This window comes from Trachypithecus francoisi, unplaced genomic scaffold (genome assembly GCF_009764315.1).
Source record: "Trachypithecus francoisi isolate TF-2019V2 unplaced genomic scaffold, Tfra_2.0 Contig00089, whole genome shotgun sequence".
Taxonomy (NCBI): domain Eukaryota; kingdom Metazoa; phylum Chordata; class Mammalia; order Primates; family Cercopithecidae; genus Trachypithecus; species Trachypithecus francoisi.
In genome coordinates this window covers 289,346-304,943 of record NW_022680470.1, presented here as the reverse complement: position 1 = coordinate 304,943, position 15,598 = coordinate 289,346, and the positions used below count along the sequence as shown (strand labels likewise).

General features: G+C 44.7%; 1 protein-coding gene across 11 annotated transcripts in view; it reads left to right on the top strand.

Annotated features, from left to right (window-relative positions):
- Positions 1–15,598, top strand: part of NIPA2 (NIPA magnesium transporter 2) — a 41,978-nt gene that overhangs the window by 22,690 nt on the left and 3,690 nt on the right. For all 11 annotated transcript variants that reach the window (XM_033225996.1, XM_033225912.1, XM_033225234.1 and 8 more), the window contains 2 exons: positions 10,114–10,204; positions 11,781–11,941. In XM_033225996.1, coding sequence (XP_033081887.1) covers positions 10,114–10,204; positions 11,781–11,941 — 252 coding nt within the window. The remainder of the gene's footprint in view (positions 1–10,113; positions 10,205–11,780; positions 11,942–15,598) is intronic.

Here is a 15,598-nt window from a genome sequence, read left to right as displayed (position 1 = left end):
AAAAAAAAAAAAAAAAAATTATTCTGGGCCGGGCATCGTGGCTCACGCCTGTAATCCCAGCACTTTGGGATGCTGAGGCGGGTGGATCACCTGAGGTCGGGAGTTTGAGACCAGCCTGACCAACATGGAGAAACCTTGTCTCTAATCAAAATACAAAAGAATTAGCTGGGCATGGTGGTGCATGCCTGTAATCCCAGCTACTTGGGAGGCTGAGGCAGGAGAATCGCTTGAACCTGAGAGGCGGAGGTTACAGTGAGCTGAGATCGTGCCATTGCACTGCAGCCTGGGCAACAAGAGTGAAACTGTCTCAAAAAAAAAAAAAATATTCTGAAGACACCGAGCCTTGACTGACGGTTGTTCAGTCAACAAATACTTACTGATCGTGTCTTGTATGCCAGGCATTGTTCTAGGTGCTGGAGATAATCAGTGAGAGGAAAAGACTGAAAAATCTCCATCCACATGAAGCTTACATTCTAGATCTGGGAGACATTAAACAAGACAAAGAAGTTAAAATGTTTGTGTGCCTGTGCATGGTGATAAATGCGGAGGAGAAGGCGTGAAGTCGGAAGGAGTATTGTGAAATGCAGGATAGATAGGTTTATTAGTACGTTAGATGGACAGCCAGGGCCAGCCTCACTGAAAGGTATTTGGATAAAAGATGGAAGCGAGCGATCTGCCCGTATGATGTTTGGGGGAGAAACCCTTGAAGCAGGAGGAAACTGTAACTGTGAAGGCCATGAGTGGGGAACATGCCAGGCCAGTTAATGTGTGATCCATAGCCCTCAGTGACTCATCTCCTGGTATTCACACCTTTCTCTAATCCCCTTTCACCGTGAATTAGTGCAGTTCAAAACAGTGTGATCCAGGAATACCACAGAAGTGATGATGCGTGTCTTCTGAGGTGAAGCCGTGAGAGGCATTGCAGCTTTTCACTGATTTCCTTGGATTGCCCACTTTGAGGGAAGCCAGCTGCTGTGCTCTGAGGACACTCAGGCAGCCGTGGAGAGCTCCCCAGTCTCTGCCAGGACCTACTTGCCAGTCCTGTGAGTGAGCCACCTTGGATGTGGGTCCTCTGGCTCCCGCCCAGCCTTCAGATGACCGCAGTCCTGGCTTTTTTTTTTTTTTTGGAGACAGAGTCTCACTCTGCCGCCCAGGCTGGGGTACAGTGGCCAGATCTCAGCTCACTGCAAGCTCCGCCTCCCGGCTTTACGCCATTCTCCTGCCTCAGCCTCCCGAGTAGCTGGGACTACAGGCGCCCGCCACCACGCCCGGCTAGTTTTTTGTATTTTTTAGTAGAGACGGGGTTTCACCGTGTTAGCCAGGATGGTCTCGATCTCCTGACCTCGTGATCCGCCCGTCTCGGCCTCCCAAAGTGCTGGGATTACAGGCTTGAGCCACCGCGCCCGGCTAGCCCTGGCTTTAATCTTTTTATTTACTTATTTATTTGAGACAGGGTCTCACTCTGTTGCCCAGGCTGGAGTGCAATGGTGTGATCTCAGTTCACTGCATCCACAACCTGCCACCTCCCACCTCAGCCTCCCAAGTAGCTGGGACCTCAGGTTAATGCCACTAGGCTGGCTAATTTTTGTTTATTTTTTTATAGAGATGAGGTCTCACTGTGTTTCCCATGGTGGTTTTGAATTCCTGGGCTCAAGCAATCCTCCTGCCTCGGCCTCCCAGAATGCTGGAATTACAGGCATGAGCCACCACGCCCGGCCTTAAATCTTGACTGCACTCTCTTGAAAGACCCTGAGTGAGAACTACTTACTCCTTTCTAAAGGCCTGACTAACGGGAACCATGAGGGGAAATGGTGATTGTTGTTTTAAACTGCCAAATTTGGGGTGCTTTGTTAAGCAATACTGGATTAGCAAACCTTTGGGAAACATTAAAGAGGCAGGTGTAGGAATAAGGGAGTGAATGTGGGGGAAAGTAGCAAGAAATCAGTTCAGAGAACTCAGGAGGCCAGATCATGTGAGGCTTTGTAGGTAATGGGAAGGACTCTTTTTTTTTTTTTTTTTTGAGATGGAGTCTCGCTCTGTTGCCCAGGCTGGAGTGCAGTGGCACGATCTGGGCTCACTGCAACCTCTGCCTCCCAGGTTCAGTTGATTCTCTGGCTTCAGCCTTCTGAATAGCTGGGATTACAGGCATCCACCACCATGCCTGGCTAATTTTTGTATTTTTAGTAGAGACGGGGTTTCACCATGTTGGCCAGTCTGGTCTCAAACTCCTGACCTCCGTGATCTGCCTGCCTTGGCCTCCCAAAGTGCTGGGATTACAGGTGTGAGCCACTGTGCCCGGCCTAGGACTTTGATTGTTGTGAGATGAGAAGTCATTAGAGACTTTCGAGCAGCATGACATGGTCAGTCTTTTTTAATAGGATCTCTCTGGCTGCTGTGTTGAGGCATAGACCGCATAGGGGCAGAAGCAGAGAAACCAGGTAAGAGGCCACTGCAGTAATCAGGTAAGAGGTGATGATGGCATTCCAGGGTCGCATCAATGAGTGTGGTGAGAAGGGAGAGAATTCTGAATGTCTTTTGAACACACAAGATTTGCTCATTCACCAAATTGTAGGGTGTGAAAGACAAGACTTTAGGATGTCATGATGGTTTTCTGCTGTAGTCACTGAAGAATTGAGTTGCCTGATGGTAAGACTGCAGGAAGGACCTGGGCTGATGGGGTGGGTGAAATCTGGAGTTTGGTCTAGATGTGTTCAAGTTAGAAATGCCTATGAGATATTCAAGTAGATATGTGAAGTTGGTAGTTTGGTAGACAGGTCTGGAATTCTGTGCAGTGGCCTAGGCTGGAGACAACATTTTGAGAGTCATCCTTGCTAGTTTAAAGCCATAAGACTGGATGAGATCATGGAGGAAACGAAAATAGAAAAAGGCTGGGCACCGTGGCTCACACCTGTAAGCCCAGCACTTTGGGAGGCTGAGATGAGCAGATCACTTGAGTCCAGGAGTTCGAGACCAACCTGGCCAACACGGTAGAGCCCTGTCTGTACTAAAAAATTCAAAAATTAGCCAGGTGTGATGTTGTGCACTTGTATTCTCAGCTACTTGGGAGGCTGAGGTGGGAGGATTGCTTAAGCCCAGGAGGTTGAGGTTGCAGTGAGCTGTGATCACACCACTGCACTAAAGGCTGGGCAACAGAGAGAGACCCTGTCATTCATAGGTAGGTAGGTAGATTAGATAGATTAGATAGATAGATAGATAAGATAGAGTGAGACCCTGTCTTAGATAGATACATAGGTATGTAGATAGATAGGCCCAAGATCGGAGACCTGAGAGCAGACCAGGTCCATTTAGAGGTCAGGAGGAGGAGTGAGAAGAGGCTGAGAAGGAGCAGCCAGAATTGAAGGGTGAGATGATGTGAGCCTGGTGGTGTGGAGCCAAGTGAAGAAAGTGCTTCATGGAACAGAGAGTGGTCGATTGTGTCAGGTGTTGCTGAGGTAGAGTAAGAGTGATGAAAGCTGGGCATGGTGGCTCATACCTGTCATCCCAGCTGCTTGGGAGGCTGAGGTGGGAGGATCCCTTGAACCCAGGAGTTGAAGACCAGCCTGGGCAGCATAGCAAGACCCCATCTCCAAGAGATACAGAGAGTAGTGCGATGAGGATTGAAAAATGACCACTGAGTTTAGCAATATGGAAGTCCTTGGTGACCTTGAGATTAGCAGTTTATATAACACTTTTGAACATCAGAAAACAATATGTCGTGTTTATGGTAATGATATACTAGGTAATTAAATTATTATTTCTTTCTTTTTTTTTTTTTTTGTGATGGAATCTCGCTCTGTTGCCCAGACTGGAGTGCAGTAGTACAATCTTGGCTCTCTGCAAGCTCTGCCTCCTGGGTTTACGCCATTCTCCTGCCTCAGGCTCCCCAGTAGCTGGGGCTACAGGCCCATCCGCCACCACGCCTGGCTGATTTTTGTATTTTTAGTAGAGATGGGGTTTTACCATGTTAGCCAGGGTGGTCTCGATCTCCTGACCTCATGATCCGCCCGCCTCGGCCTCCCAAAGTGCTGGGATTACAGGCGTGAGCCACCGCGCCCATCCTAATTGAATATTTCTGTTGAAAACAAGTTAGAAAGATAGAATATCAAAACCATGTTTTTAAAAGCATCGAAGGTGACATGATAGTCAAAAATTACCTGGCCAGTATTAGGGAATGTGCAGTTTCCACTAAAGAAAGAAAAGATGAGAGAAAGGACTAGAGCTCAGAGGAATAAGCTAGAGATATTTCTGCTCTTGAGGTTAACTGCAGACTCTAGAGGACACAGCTGAGAAAGTTGAATCTTTGAACGGAACTAACAGCACAGAGTCTGGGGCTGCCAAGAGTAGGAGCCACCACCTGCTCTGGGCTGGTACTCTGGGAAGGCTGGGTGCTAGGAGTGAGGCAGGAACAATGCACTGATAATTCGTGTGCACCAGATGATGCCAGCCTTGGCCCCAAACTGTTAGTGCTTTATGGCACCTGGCAGAAGAAAGTAAAAATTCTCTATTGAAGATACAATACCATTCTCACCGAAAATTGTTTTAGCGAGTAATTTTAAAAATAAAAATCAATCTCTCTTTTTTTTTAAGGCATATGAGATTAAGAAACTACTAAAAGGAACAGATAGAAACTTGAGTCATAGACAACAGATATTGGAGGTGGTATGACTCTAAAATAAATGTTTTTACCACAAGGAACTGTCATTCTGAGAATAAACTAGACTATAGTGACATTATAGATTTGCAAAACAAATAGAAATTATAGAATTAAAAACTAATGAAAATGAATGAATTGACTTAACAATAGGTCAGATATGGCTGAAGAGAGACTTAACCAGAGGTAGTTTGGAAGAGACTGTCTAGATTGAAGCAAGCAAGAAAAGATGGAAAATATACATGAGAGGGTTATAGAACTTAGACGATTCAGTAAATAGTTGGAGTTTCAATAAAAGGGGACAGAATCAGAAGCAGTATTTGGAGAGAAAATGGCTATGAATTTTCCAGAACTGACCAAAGTTATCAAACCACAGATCCAAGAAGCCCCATAAAACCTACGCAGAACCTGTGAAAAGAAAACTGGATGTAGGCCGGGCGCAGTGGCTCAAGCCTGTAATCCCAGCACTTTGGGAGGCTGAGACGGGCGGATCACGAGGTCAGGAGATCGAGACCATCCTGGCTAACACAGTGAAACCCCGTCTCTACTAAAAATACAAAAAAACTAGCCGGGCGTGGTGGCGGGCGCCTGTAGTCCCAGCTACTCGGGAGGCTGAGGCAGGAGAATGGCGTAAACCCGGGAGGCGGAGCTTGCAGTGAGCTGAGATCCGGCCACTGCAGTCCAGCCTGGGGACAGAGCGAGACTCCGTCTCAAAAAAAAAAAAAAAAAGAAAACTGGATGTAAACATACCATAGTAAAACTGATGAAAACCATAGACAGAATATCTTAAAAGCAGTCTAAGTAAAAGCTCATAGTACCCTAAAAGGGGCAGCAGATTGACAGCTGAGTTTTCAGCACCATTGGAGGTAGAAAACAGTTGGAAATACAGCTTCAAAGTGCAGAAAAAAGTAGCTGGCAGTAGAATACTCAGGGAAAATATCCTTGAAGAATGAAACTAAAACATGTTTTAGATAAACTGATAATTTAATTATACTAAAGCAAATTTAAAAGAGTGTTCAGCTGGGCATGGTGGCTCACACCTGTAATCTCAGCACCTTGGGAGGCTGAGGCACACCTGAGGTCAGGAGTTTGAGATCAGCCTGATCAATATGGTGAAACCCTGTCTCTATTAAAAATAGAAAAATTAGCCGGGTGTGGTGGCAGGTGCCTGTAGTCCCAGCTATTCAGGAGGCTGAAACGGGAGAATTGCTTGAACTTAGGATGCGGAGTTTGCAGTGAGCCGAGATCATGCCGCTGCACTCTATCCTGGGTGACACTGTGAGACTCCATCTTAAATAGAAAAAACAAAAAAACCTAAATGTAAGTTTAGAAATACAGGAGGGAAGAGTGGTGAGTATATGAGTACATCTGAGTGAATAACAGATGGCTTGTGGACTTAAAATATCCATGCATAAAATTTTAAAAATACACAACAATAATCAATTGGAAGGGAGAAAATGGATTAAGAGTTCTAAGGTTCTGGCATTATGCAGAAGGAAATAAAGCTAAATCTTAACATTAGACTTCACAAGTTAAACATACATGTAATTTCTAGAGTATTAAAAAAAAAGAGCAACGTGTATAATTTCCTAATTAATTAAAAAGCTTTCTCCAAGCTTTTTTTTTTCTTTTTAAGAAGTCAATCCTAGATAAATAGGAATGAGAGAGTAGAGAGTATCCTTGATATAAAGATATTTGAGACATTACAGTCAAATTCCTTGATTGAATTTTAATGGTAACCATATTTAAAAGACATTTTAGGAATTGAACGAGTTTAACAAGAGAATAAAAAGGCAAATTGTAGAGTGTAAATGAAGATAATTGTAATATTATTAATCAATAAAAGATTATATCTGAAATATATAATTACCTTAGGCTGGGCGCGGTGGCTCAAGCCTGTGATCCCAGCACTTTGGGAGGCCGAGACGGGCGGATCACGAGGTCAGGAGATCGAGACCATCCTGGCTAACACGGTGAAACCCTGTCTTTACTAAAAATACAAAAAACTAGCCGGGCGAGGTGGCGGGCGCCTGTAGTCCCAGCTACTCGGGAGGCTGAGGCAGGAGAATGGCGTAAACCGGGAGGCGGAGCTTGCAGTGAGCTGAGATCCGGCCACTGCAGTCCAGCCTGGGGACAGAGCGAGACTCCGTCTCAAAAAAAAAAAAAAAAAGAAAACTGGATGTAAACATACCATAGTAAAACTGATGAAAACCATAGACAGAATATCTTAAAAGCAGTCTAAGTAAAAGCTCATAGTACCCTAAAAGGGGCAGCAGATTGACAGCTGAGTTTTCAGCACCATTGGAGGTAGAAAACAGTTGGAAATACAGCTTCAAAGTGCAGAAAAAAGTAGCTGGCAGTAGAATACTCAGGGAAAATATCCTTGAAGAATGAAACTAAAACATGTTTTAGATAAACTGATAATTTAATTATACTAAAGCAAATTTAAAAGAGTGTTCAGGCTGGGCATGGTGGCTCACACCTGTAATCTCAGCACCTTGGGAGGCTGAGGCACACCTGAGGTCAGGAGTTTGAGATCAGCCTGATCAATATGGTGAAACCCTGTCTCTATTAAAAATAGAAAAATTAGCCGGGTGTGGTGGCAGGTGCCTGTAGTCCCAGCTATTCAGGAGGCTGAAACGGGAGAATTGCTTGAACTTAGGATGCGGAGTTTGCAGTGAGCCGAGATCATGCCGCTGCACTCTATCCTGGGTGACACTGTGAGACTCCATCTTAAATAGAAAAAACAAAAAAACCTAAATGTAAGTTTAGAAATACAGGAGGGAAGAGTGGTGAGTATATGAGTACATCTGAGTGAATAAACAGATGGCTTGTGGACTTAAAATATCCATGCATAAAATTTTAAAAATACACAACAATAATCAATTGGAAGGGAGAAAAGGATTAAGAGTTCTAAGGTTCTGGCATTATGCAGAAGGAAATAAAGCTAAATCTTAACATTAGACTTCACAAGTTAAACATACATGTAATTTCTAGAGTATTAAAAAAAAAGAGCAACGTGTATAATTTCCTAATTAATTAAAAAGCTTTCTCCAAGCTTTTTTTTTTCTTTTTAAGAAGTCAATCCTAGATAAATAGGAATGAGAGAGTAGAGAGTATCCTTGATATAAAGATATTTGAGACATTACAGTCAAATTCCTTGATTGAATTTTAATGGTAACCATATTTAAAAGACATTTTAGGAATTGAACGAGTTTAACAAGAGAATAAAAAGGCAAATTGTAGAGTGTAAATGAAGATAATTGTAATATTATTAATCAATAAAAGATTATATCTGAAATATATAATTACCTTAGGCTGGGCGCGGTGGCTCAAGCCTGTGATCCCAGCACTTTGGGAGGCCGAGACGGGCGGATCACGAGGTCAGGAGATCGAGACCATCCTGGCTAACACGGTGAAACCCTGTCTTTACTAAAAATACAAAAAAACTAGCCGGGCGAGGTGGCGGGCGCCTGTAGTCCCAGCTACTCGGGAGGCTGAGGCAGGAGAATGGCGTAAACCCGGGAGGCGGAGCTTGTAGTGAGCTGAGATCAGGCCACTGCCCTCCAGCCCGGGCGGCAGAGCAAGACTCCGTCTCAAAAAAAAAAAAAAAAAAAAAAAAGAATTACCTTAATAAGAGAAAACAGGAAAAACTTGAACAGCCACTTCCCTAAAAGATTTCATAGGGCCCATAAACAAATGAAAATGGGAAATGCTAATTGAAAGCAGAGCAGAGTCATCCCATGCTCCTAGCAGATCAGCAGGGAGAGTGGCGGAGAGGGAGCGCTCATACACTGCTAAATGAAAACTGGCAGAACTGTTTTGGAAAAGCAGTAGTCAAGAGGGATCCTTTTGTGAGATCATGCCTCTGCCCTGCGTAGGATTCCTCAGTAGCTTTTCAATTTAGATAATTCCTTAGTGGGACATAATTTTCCAGTGTTCTAAAGTTTCCTTATGAGAGAGCCCCTATCTAATGCCAGGACACACAGTAGGCTGCCTTCTTTCATCACCAGCACTTCATTCTTTTTCCCGAACTGTTTTTCTTTTTTTTTTTCTTTTGAGACGGAGTCTCGCTCTGTCGCCCGGGCTGGAGTGCAGTGGCCGGATCTCAGCTCACTGCAAGCTCCGCCTCCCGGGTTCACGCCATTCTCCTGCCTCAGCCTCCCAAGCAGCTGGGACTACAGGCGTCCGCCACCGCGCCCGGCTAGTTTTTTGTATTTTTTAGTAGAGACGGGGTTTCACCATGTTAGCCAGGATGGTCTCGATCTCCTGACCTCGTGATCCGCCCGTCTTGGCCTCCCAAAGTGCTGGGATTACAGGCTTGAGCCACCGCGTCCGGCCCGAACTTTTTCTTCATAACACTTTTAACCTCTTGGCACATGTGCTTGGTTTGTCTTCCCTCACTAAAAGTTTATGAGAGGCTGGGCGTCGTGGCTCACACCTGTAATCCCACCGCTTTGGGAGGCTCAGGTGGGTGGATCACCTGAGGTCAGGAATTCAAGACCAGCCTGACGAACATGGTAAAACCCTGTCTCTATTCAGAATACAAAAATCAGCTGGGTGTGTTGGCATGTGCCTGTAATCCCCGCTACTTGGGAGGCTGAGGCAGGAGAATCGCTTTAACCCCGGGAAGTGGAGGTTGCAGTGAGCCGAGATGGCACCACTGCACTCCAGCCTGGGTGACAGAGCCAGACTCTGTCTCAGAAAAAAAAAAAAAAAAGTTTTTATCGGAGCAGTGGCTTTGTTTTGCACCCTGCTGTATATATCCTGATTCTAGAACAGTACCTGGCATATAGCATGATTTGCATTTTTAAAAAGAGCAAGTAAAAAGGACTTGGAGGAAGAGTACCTTTTACTTTCATGTCAGCTGCTTCTCTGATTTTTATTTACTGTCATGGGATATAAGTATCTATTTAAAATTTTTATTTAAATACCTTATGTCAGCATGAACTAGATTTCTTCAGTTAGATTTATAGATATGTGTTGTTTCTAGAATACTTCTAATTGACTTGGACTCTTACTGTAATGTTGGAAATTTACAGACCCATAAACCTTATTAATAAATTGGAGAGGCCGGGCGTGGTGGCTCATGCCTGTAATCCCAGCACTTTGGAAGGCTGAGGCGGGCAGATCACGAGGTCAGGAGATTGAGACCATCCTGGCTGACACGGTGAAACCCCATCTCTACTAAAAATACAAAAAAATTAGCCGGGCGTGGTGGCGGGCACCTGTGGTCCCAGCTACTTGGGAGGCAGAACTTGCAGTGAGCTGAGATCGCACCACTCCACTCCAGCCTGGGTGACAGAGTGAGACTCCATCTCAAAAAATAAATAAATAAATTGGAGAAATATGGAGGTTACTAAATACAGTTGAAATAATATATAGATATTGCATAAAATGTAGGCATTTCAAAGTTGAGTACATACATTCTAATCTGAGTTTCTCTTTTGTCTGTCTCCAAGTGGGAGCTGGTGAGGTGGCCAACTTTGCTGCATATGCGTTTGCACCAGCCACGCTAGTGACTCCACTAGGAGCTCTCAGTGTACTAGTAAGGTAAGGACACAACATTTTTCATGTAGAAACAGTCGTCAGTATCTTAGTTTGTAAAATATTCAGTACCATATAATTACACGTGTTCAACACAATTTACATTTCAACAACCTGGAGAACTTTGCTTTTTACACTATGTAGTAAGTAATTGCTTTAAAAAAGTACTTCTGTGCATAGGCAGGCTGTTGATTTGTGGGAGAAAATGCTTTTGCTTGTATTCAGAGCCAGTACTAGTTCTACTTCGATTTCAGTTTTATAAAATTCAAAGTTGCCAGGAATGGTGGCTTATGCCTGTAATCTCAGCACTATGGGAGGCCGAGGCGGGTATGGAATCACCTAAGGTCAGAAGTTTGAGACCAGCTTGACTAACATGGTAAAATCCTGTCTACTAAAAATACACAAATTAGCCGGGCGTGGTGGTGGGCACCTGTAGTCCCAGCTACTCAGGAGGCTGAGACAGGAGAATGACTTGAACGCAGGAGGCGGAGGTTGCAATGAACTGAGATCATACCACTGCACTCAAGCCTGGGCTACAGAGCAAGACGCTGTCTCAAAAAATAAATAAATAAAAAATAAGTGAAATTCAAAGTTACACTCATCCCAATATTTATCATTCAGTGCATGTGCACTTTGGTAGGGCCTGGTTGGCAATGAGTAGATTTGTTGTTTTTTTTTTTTGAGACGGAGTCTCGCTGTATTGCCCAGGCTGGAGTGCAGTGGTGCAATCTGGGCTCAATGCAAGCTCTGCCTCCCGGGTTCAGGCCATTCTCCTGCCTCAGTCTCCCAAGTAGCTGAGACTACAGGCGCCGCCACTACGCCTGGCTAATGTTTTGTATTTTTAGTAGAGATGGGGTTTCACCGTGTTAGCCAGGACGGTCTTGATCTCCTGACATTGTGATCTGCACGCCTCGGCCTCCGAAAGTGCTGGAATTACAGGCGTGAGGCACCGTGCCTAGTCTGGGTATAGGTTCTTAATTAGGATATACATTTATACAAATTTGTTCTTTATTATAAATTTCATATTGACTTCTTGCAGTGGAAAGATGGGAAGTTTACCGGTGTAGTGTATGATGAAGCAGATAATTCCCTAGAAACGTTTACTTTTTTTTTTTTTTGAGATGGAGTCTCGCTCTGTCGCCCAGGGTAGAGTGCAGTGGCCAGATCTCAGCTCACTGCAAGCTCCGCCTGCCGGATTTACGCCATTCTCCTGCCTCAGCCTCCCTAGTATCTGGGACTACAGACGCCCACCACCTAGCCCGGCTAGTTTTTTGTATTTTTTAGTCGAGATGGGGTTTCACTGGGTTAGCCAGGATGGTCTCGATCTCCTGACCTCGTGATCCGCCTGTCTCGGCCTCCCAAAGTGCTGGGATTACAGGCTTGAGCCACCGTGCCCAGCCTAAACGTTTACATTTTATGATGAAATGTCCATTTTTTTTTTCCCTTGGCAAAAGCCAGAATCTTTATAAGCTCAGTGTTATAGTTTGAGTTCAGTGATTTAAATTATGAGTTTTACTGATATTTGAAAAAGAAAAGTAGCTGATTATTTTAAAGTTCTCAAATTTTTTCCTTCCCATTTTAGTGCCATTCTTTCTTCATACTTTCTAAATGAAAGACTTAATCTTCATGGGAAAATTGGGTGTTTGCTAAGTATTCTAGGATCTACAGTTATGGTCATTCATGCTCCAAAGGAAGAGGAGATTGAGACTTTAAATGAAATGTCTCACAAGCTGGGTGATCCAGGTAAGAAAAAAAGTCTCATTAGTCTTACTGTATTTTATTTTTGAACTTAGTTTTTTGGTTTTTTTTGAGATGGAGTCTCGCTCTGCCACCCAGGCTGGAGCACAGTGGTGTGATCTTGGCTCACTGCAAGCTCCGCCTCCCGGGTTTACGCCTTTCTCCTGCCTCAGCCTCCCGAGTAGCTGGGACTACAGGCGCCGCCACCACTCCCAGCAAATGTTTTTTTGTATTTTAAGTAGAGACGGGGTTTCACCGTGTTAGCCACGATGGTCTCGATCTCCTGACCTTGTGATCCGCCCGCCTCAGCCTCCCAAAGTGCTGGGATTACAGGCATGAGCCACCGCGCCCGCCTTAGTTTTTACGTTAATCAAAATTTAATGAGCACATAAGGAGAGAGAAATTGTTCCATGTGGTAGAAGAACAAATAGTCAGTGTTCCCTTCTCCCTCTTATCAATTACAAGTCTGTTTCTATTGTTCTTTAACTCCTTGTAAATAGCATGCTTATATTGTTGCTACTACTTACTTCCTTAGCTTTAGGCATTATCTGTTTTACCTTTTATTTACTGCACCTGTATAGTTTTATTGAGATTATTTATTTACCTTATCATTGATACATAACTTTTATTCTCATCTTAGCCTTTATTATGGTGATTGTTCCTTTCCTGTATGATTTAAGTTTTTCCAGAAGTAATAATTATCTTGTTTGTGTAGTTTTGAATTGATCAATGTACCATGAAACTCTCCCCCAGCTGACTATTCTACTCAGTAATTTCAAACGAAGAGGTGTTCTTTGTTTGATCTCTTTTGGAAGTTTCTCTCAGTGCCTTCTGTGTGGCCTCAATCTAGGCGGGTGTCTCCAGGCTGCCAGCAAAGCTGTTATCTGCATTTCCCTCAGCAGCATCCTGGGGATTCCCTTCAGTTTGCTTTTTCTTAGATCCCTGATTTCCAGAATCCTGGGTGTCTGCTCCTTCATTTTGGTGGTGCCACTCTAGAGGAGACAAGAAAGGGCGTGAAGAGATGAGATTTTTTGACACCTTATCTCAAAATGTTTTTAACCTATTGTGATCACCTTTGTCTTCTCATTTCTGATGTTGCTGTTGAGAAATTGAACAGTTTATCCGTTATCTTTTATATGCGACCAATTTTTTGTTTTTGGAAGCATGTGGGGTGTTCTCTTTCCCCACGGTGTCTGAAATTTCCCACTGACATGCCCGGAGATGGGTCCATTTTTGTCCATTGTGCTGGGTGCCTGATGGTTCATTTTATTTTGAGACAGGGTCTTGCTGTGTTGCCCAGGCTGGAATGCAGTGGTGTGATCTCGGCTAACTGCAACTTCCTCCTCCCTAGCTCAAGTGATTCTCCCACCTCAGCCTCCCAAGTAGCTGGGACTACAGGCGTGTGCCACCATGCCTGGCTAATTTTTTTTGTTTGGTAGAAACAAGGTTTTACCATGTTGGCCAGGTCGGTCTTGAACTCCTGGCCACAAGTGATCCACCTACGTTAGCCTCCCAAAGTGTTGGGATTACAGGTGTGAGCCACTGCACCCTGCCTGATGGGTCTTTTTTTTTTTTTTGAGACAGAGTTTTGCTCTCTCAGGCTGGAGTGCAATGGTGTGCACTGTTAACTAACCTCTGCCTCACTGCCACCTCCGCCTCCTGGGTTCAAGTGATTCTCCTGCCTCAGCCTCCCAAGTAGTTGGGATTACAGGTGCCCGCCACCATGCCCAGCTAATTTTTGTATTTTTAGTAGAGACGACCAGGTTGGCCAAGCTGGTCTGGAATTCCTGACCTCAGGTGATCCACCTGCCCTCGGCCTCCCAAAGTGCTGGGATTACAGGCATGAGCCACGGTGCCTGGCCTGATGTGAAAATTTATGTCTGACTCTTGGGAAGTGAATTGAATACTCCTTTGATACTCTTGTTTTCTCTTTGTGAGATTCTTTTTTTTTTTTTTTTTTTGAGACGGAGTCTCGCTCTGTCGCCCAGGCTGGAGTGCAGTGGCCGTTATCTCAGCTCACTGCAAGCTCCGCCTCCCGGGTTTACGCCATTCTCTCGCCTCAGCCTCCCGAGTAGCTGGGACTACAGGCGCCCGCCATCTCGCCCGGCTAATTTTTTGTATATTTTAGTAGAGACGGGGTTTCACCGTGTTAGCCAGGATGGTCTCGATCTCCTGACCTCGTGATCCGCCCGTCTCGGCCTCCCAAAGTGCTGGGATTACAGGCTTGAGCCACCGCGCCCGGCCTCTCTTTGTGAGATTCTTGTTCATCTGTTTATTGGAGTTCTTGACCTAGATCATTAATTTTCTTATGCTTTCTTTTCCTCATTTTACCATTTTGTCTTTTTGCTCTTTGGGGAGATTTTCTTAGTTTTTTCTTCCAACCCTTCTGAGTTTTCATTTCTGCGATTATATTGTTAATTTCTAAGAGTTTCTTGCCTCTGTTCTCTGATTCCTAAAGTCTTTGCTAACTTTAATTTTAGAATTCTTTGTGGGCCTGCTTCTGTGGTGGTGTTTGGCTTTTAGGCATTTGGTTTTGTGTTGGCATTTTTTAATTGAATGCTGGACATAGGATATTAGAAGGTGTAGAGGTTTTAAGTGATGTTTTTCTTCCTTCAGGGAGAACATAAATTTCTTCTGGTAGGCAGAAAAGAATACAGTAGCTCACTTTTACCCTGAAGGTATTGTTTTATAAGCTTTGTTGGGCCTGGTTTCTTTCTAGTTTGCCTTCATTCTTTTTTTTTTTTTTTTTTTTTGAGACAGGATCTCACTCTCGCCCAGGCTGGAGTGCAGTGGTGTGATCATGGCTCACTGCATCCTCTGCCTCTTGGGCTCAAGCGATCCTCCCACCTCAGCCTTCTGAGTAGCTGGGACTACAGGTGTGTGCCCCCACATCTGGCTAATTTTTGTATTTTCTTTTCTTCTTTTTTTTTTTTTTTTAAGATGTAGTCTCGCTATCAGGCTGTGCTCCAGGCTGGAGCACAGTGGTGCAATCTCAGCTCATTGCAACCTCTGCCTTTCGGGTTCAGGTGATTCTCCTGCTTCAGCCTCCCAAGTAGTTGCAATGGCAGGCATGAGCCACTATGCCTGGCCTAATTTTTGTATCTTTTTTGGTAGAGACAGGGTTTTGTCAGGTTGGCCAGGCTGGTCTCGAGCTCCTGGGCTCAAGTGATCCATCTGCCTCGGCCTCCCAGTTTGCCTTTGTTCTTGTTCATAGCCCTTTGGCTCTCAACTGATAGCTTCAGATACTGGTTTGGGCCCCGCCAGCTGAGAAACTGAGAGCTCCAGGGTCTGCTCCTCAGTACCTTGAGACGCTGAAATCCCTGCTTAGTCCTGTGGCCTTCTGGCCAGGCTTTCCATTTGGCTTCTCTGACCTTGGCTGTGCAGTTGTGTGCCAGGAAACGCCGTAAGGGGAAATGCGCAGACATCTGAGCTCACTGCTCTAGTTCCCTCCTTGCTGGGTCTTGGTCCAGTCAGTCCCAGATGCTTAGGCAGCCCCAAAATCCAACTTGTTTTGACCTAGTCCCCTTAAGCTTAGGCCGGTGTTGATTGGCCTTGATGCCATCTCACCCCTTGCATTAGTAGTTGCCCCAAGGGAAAAGGCAGAGGTAAGTGCTGGGCTGATTTTTCTCTTTTCTCTGAATTTTGGCCGCTTAAGTCCTGGCT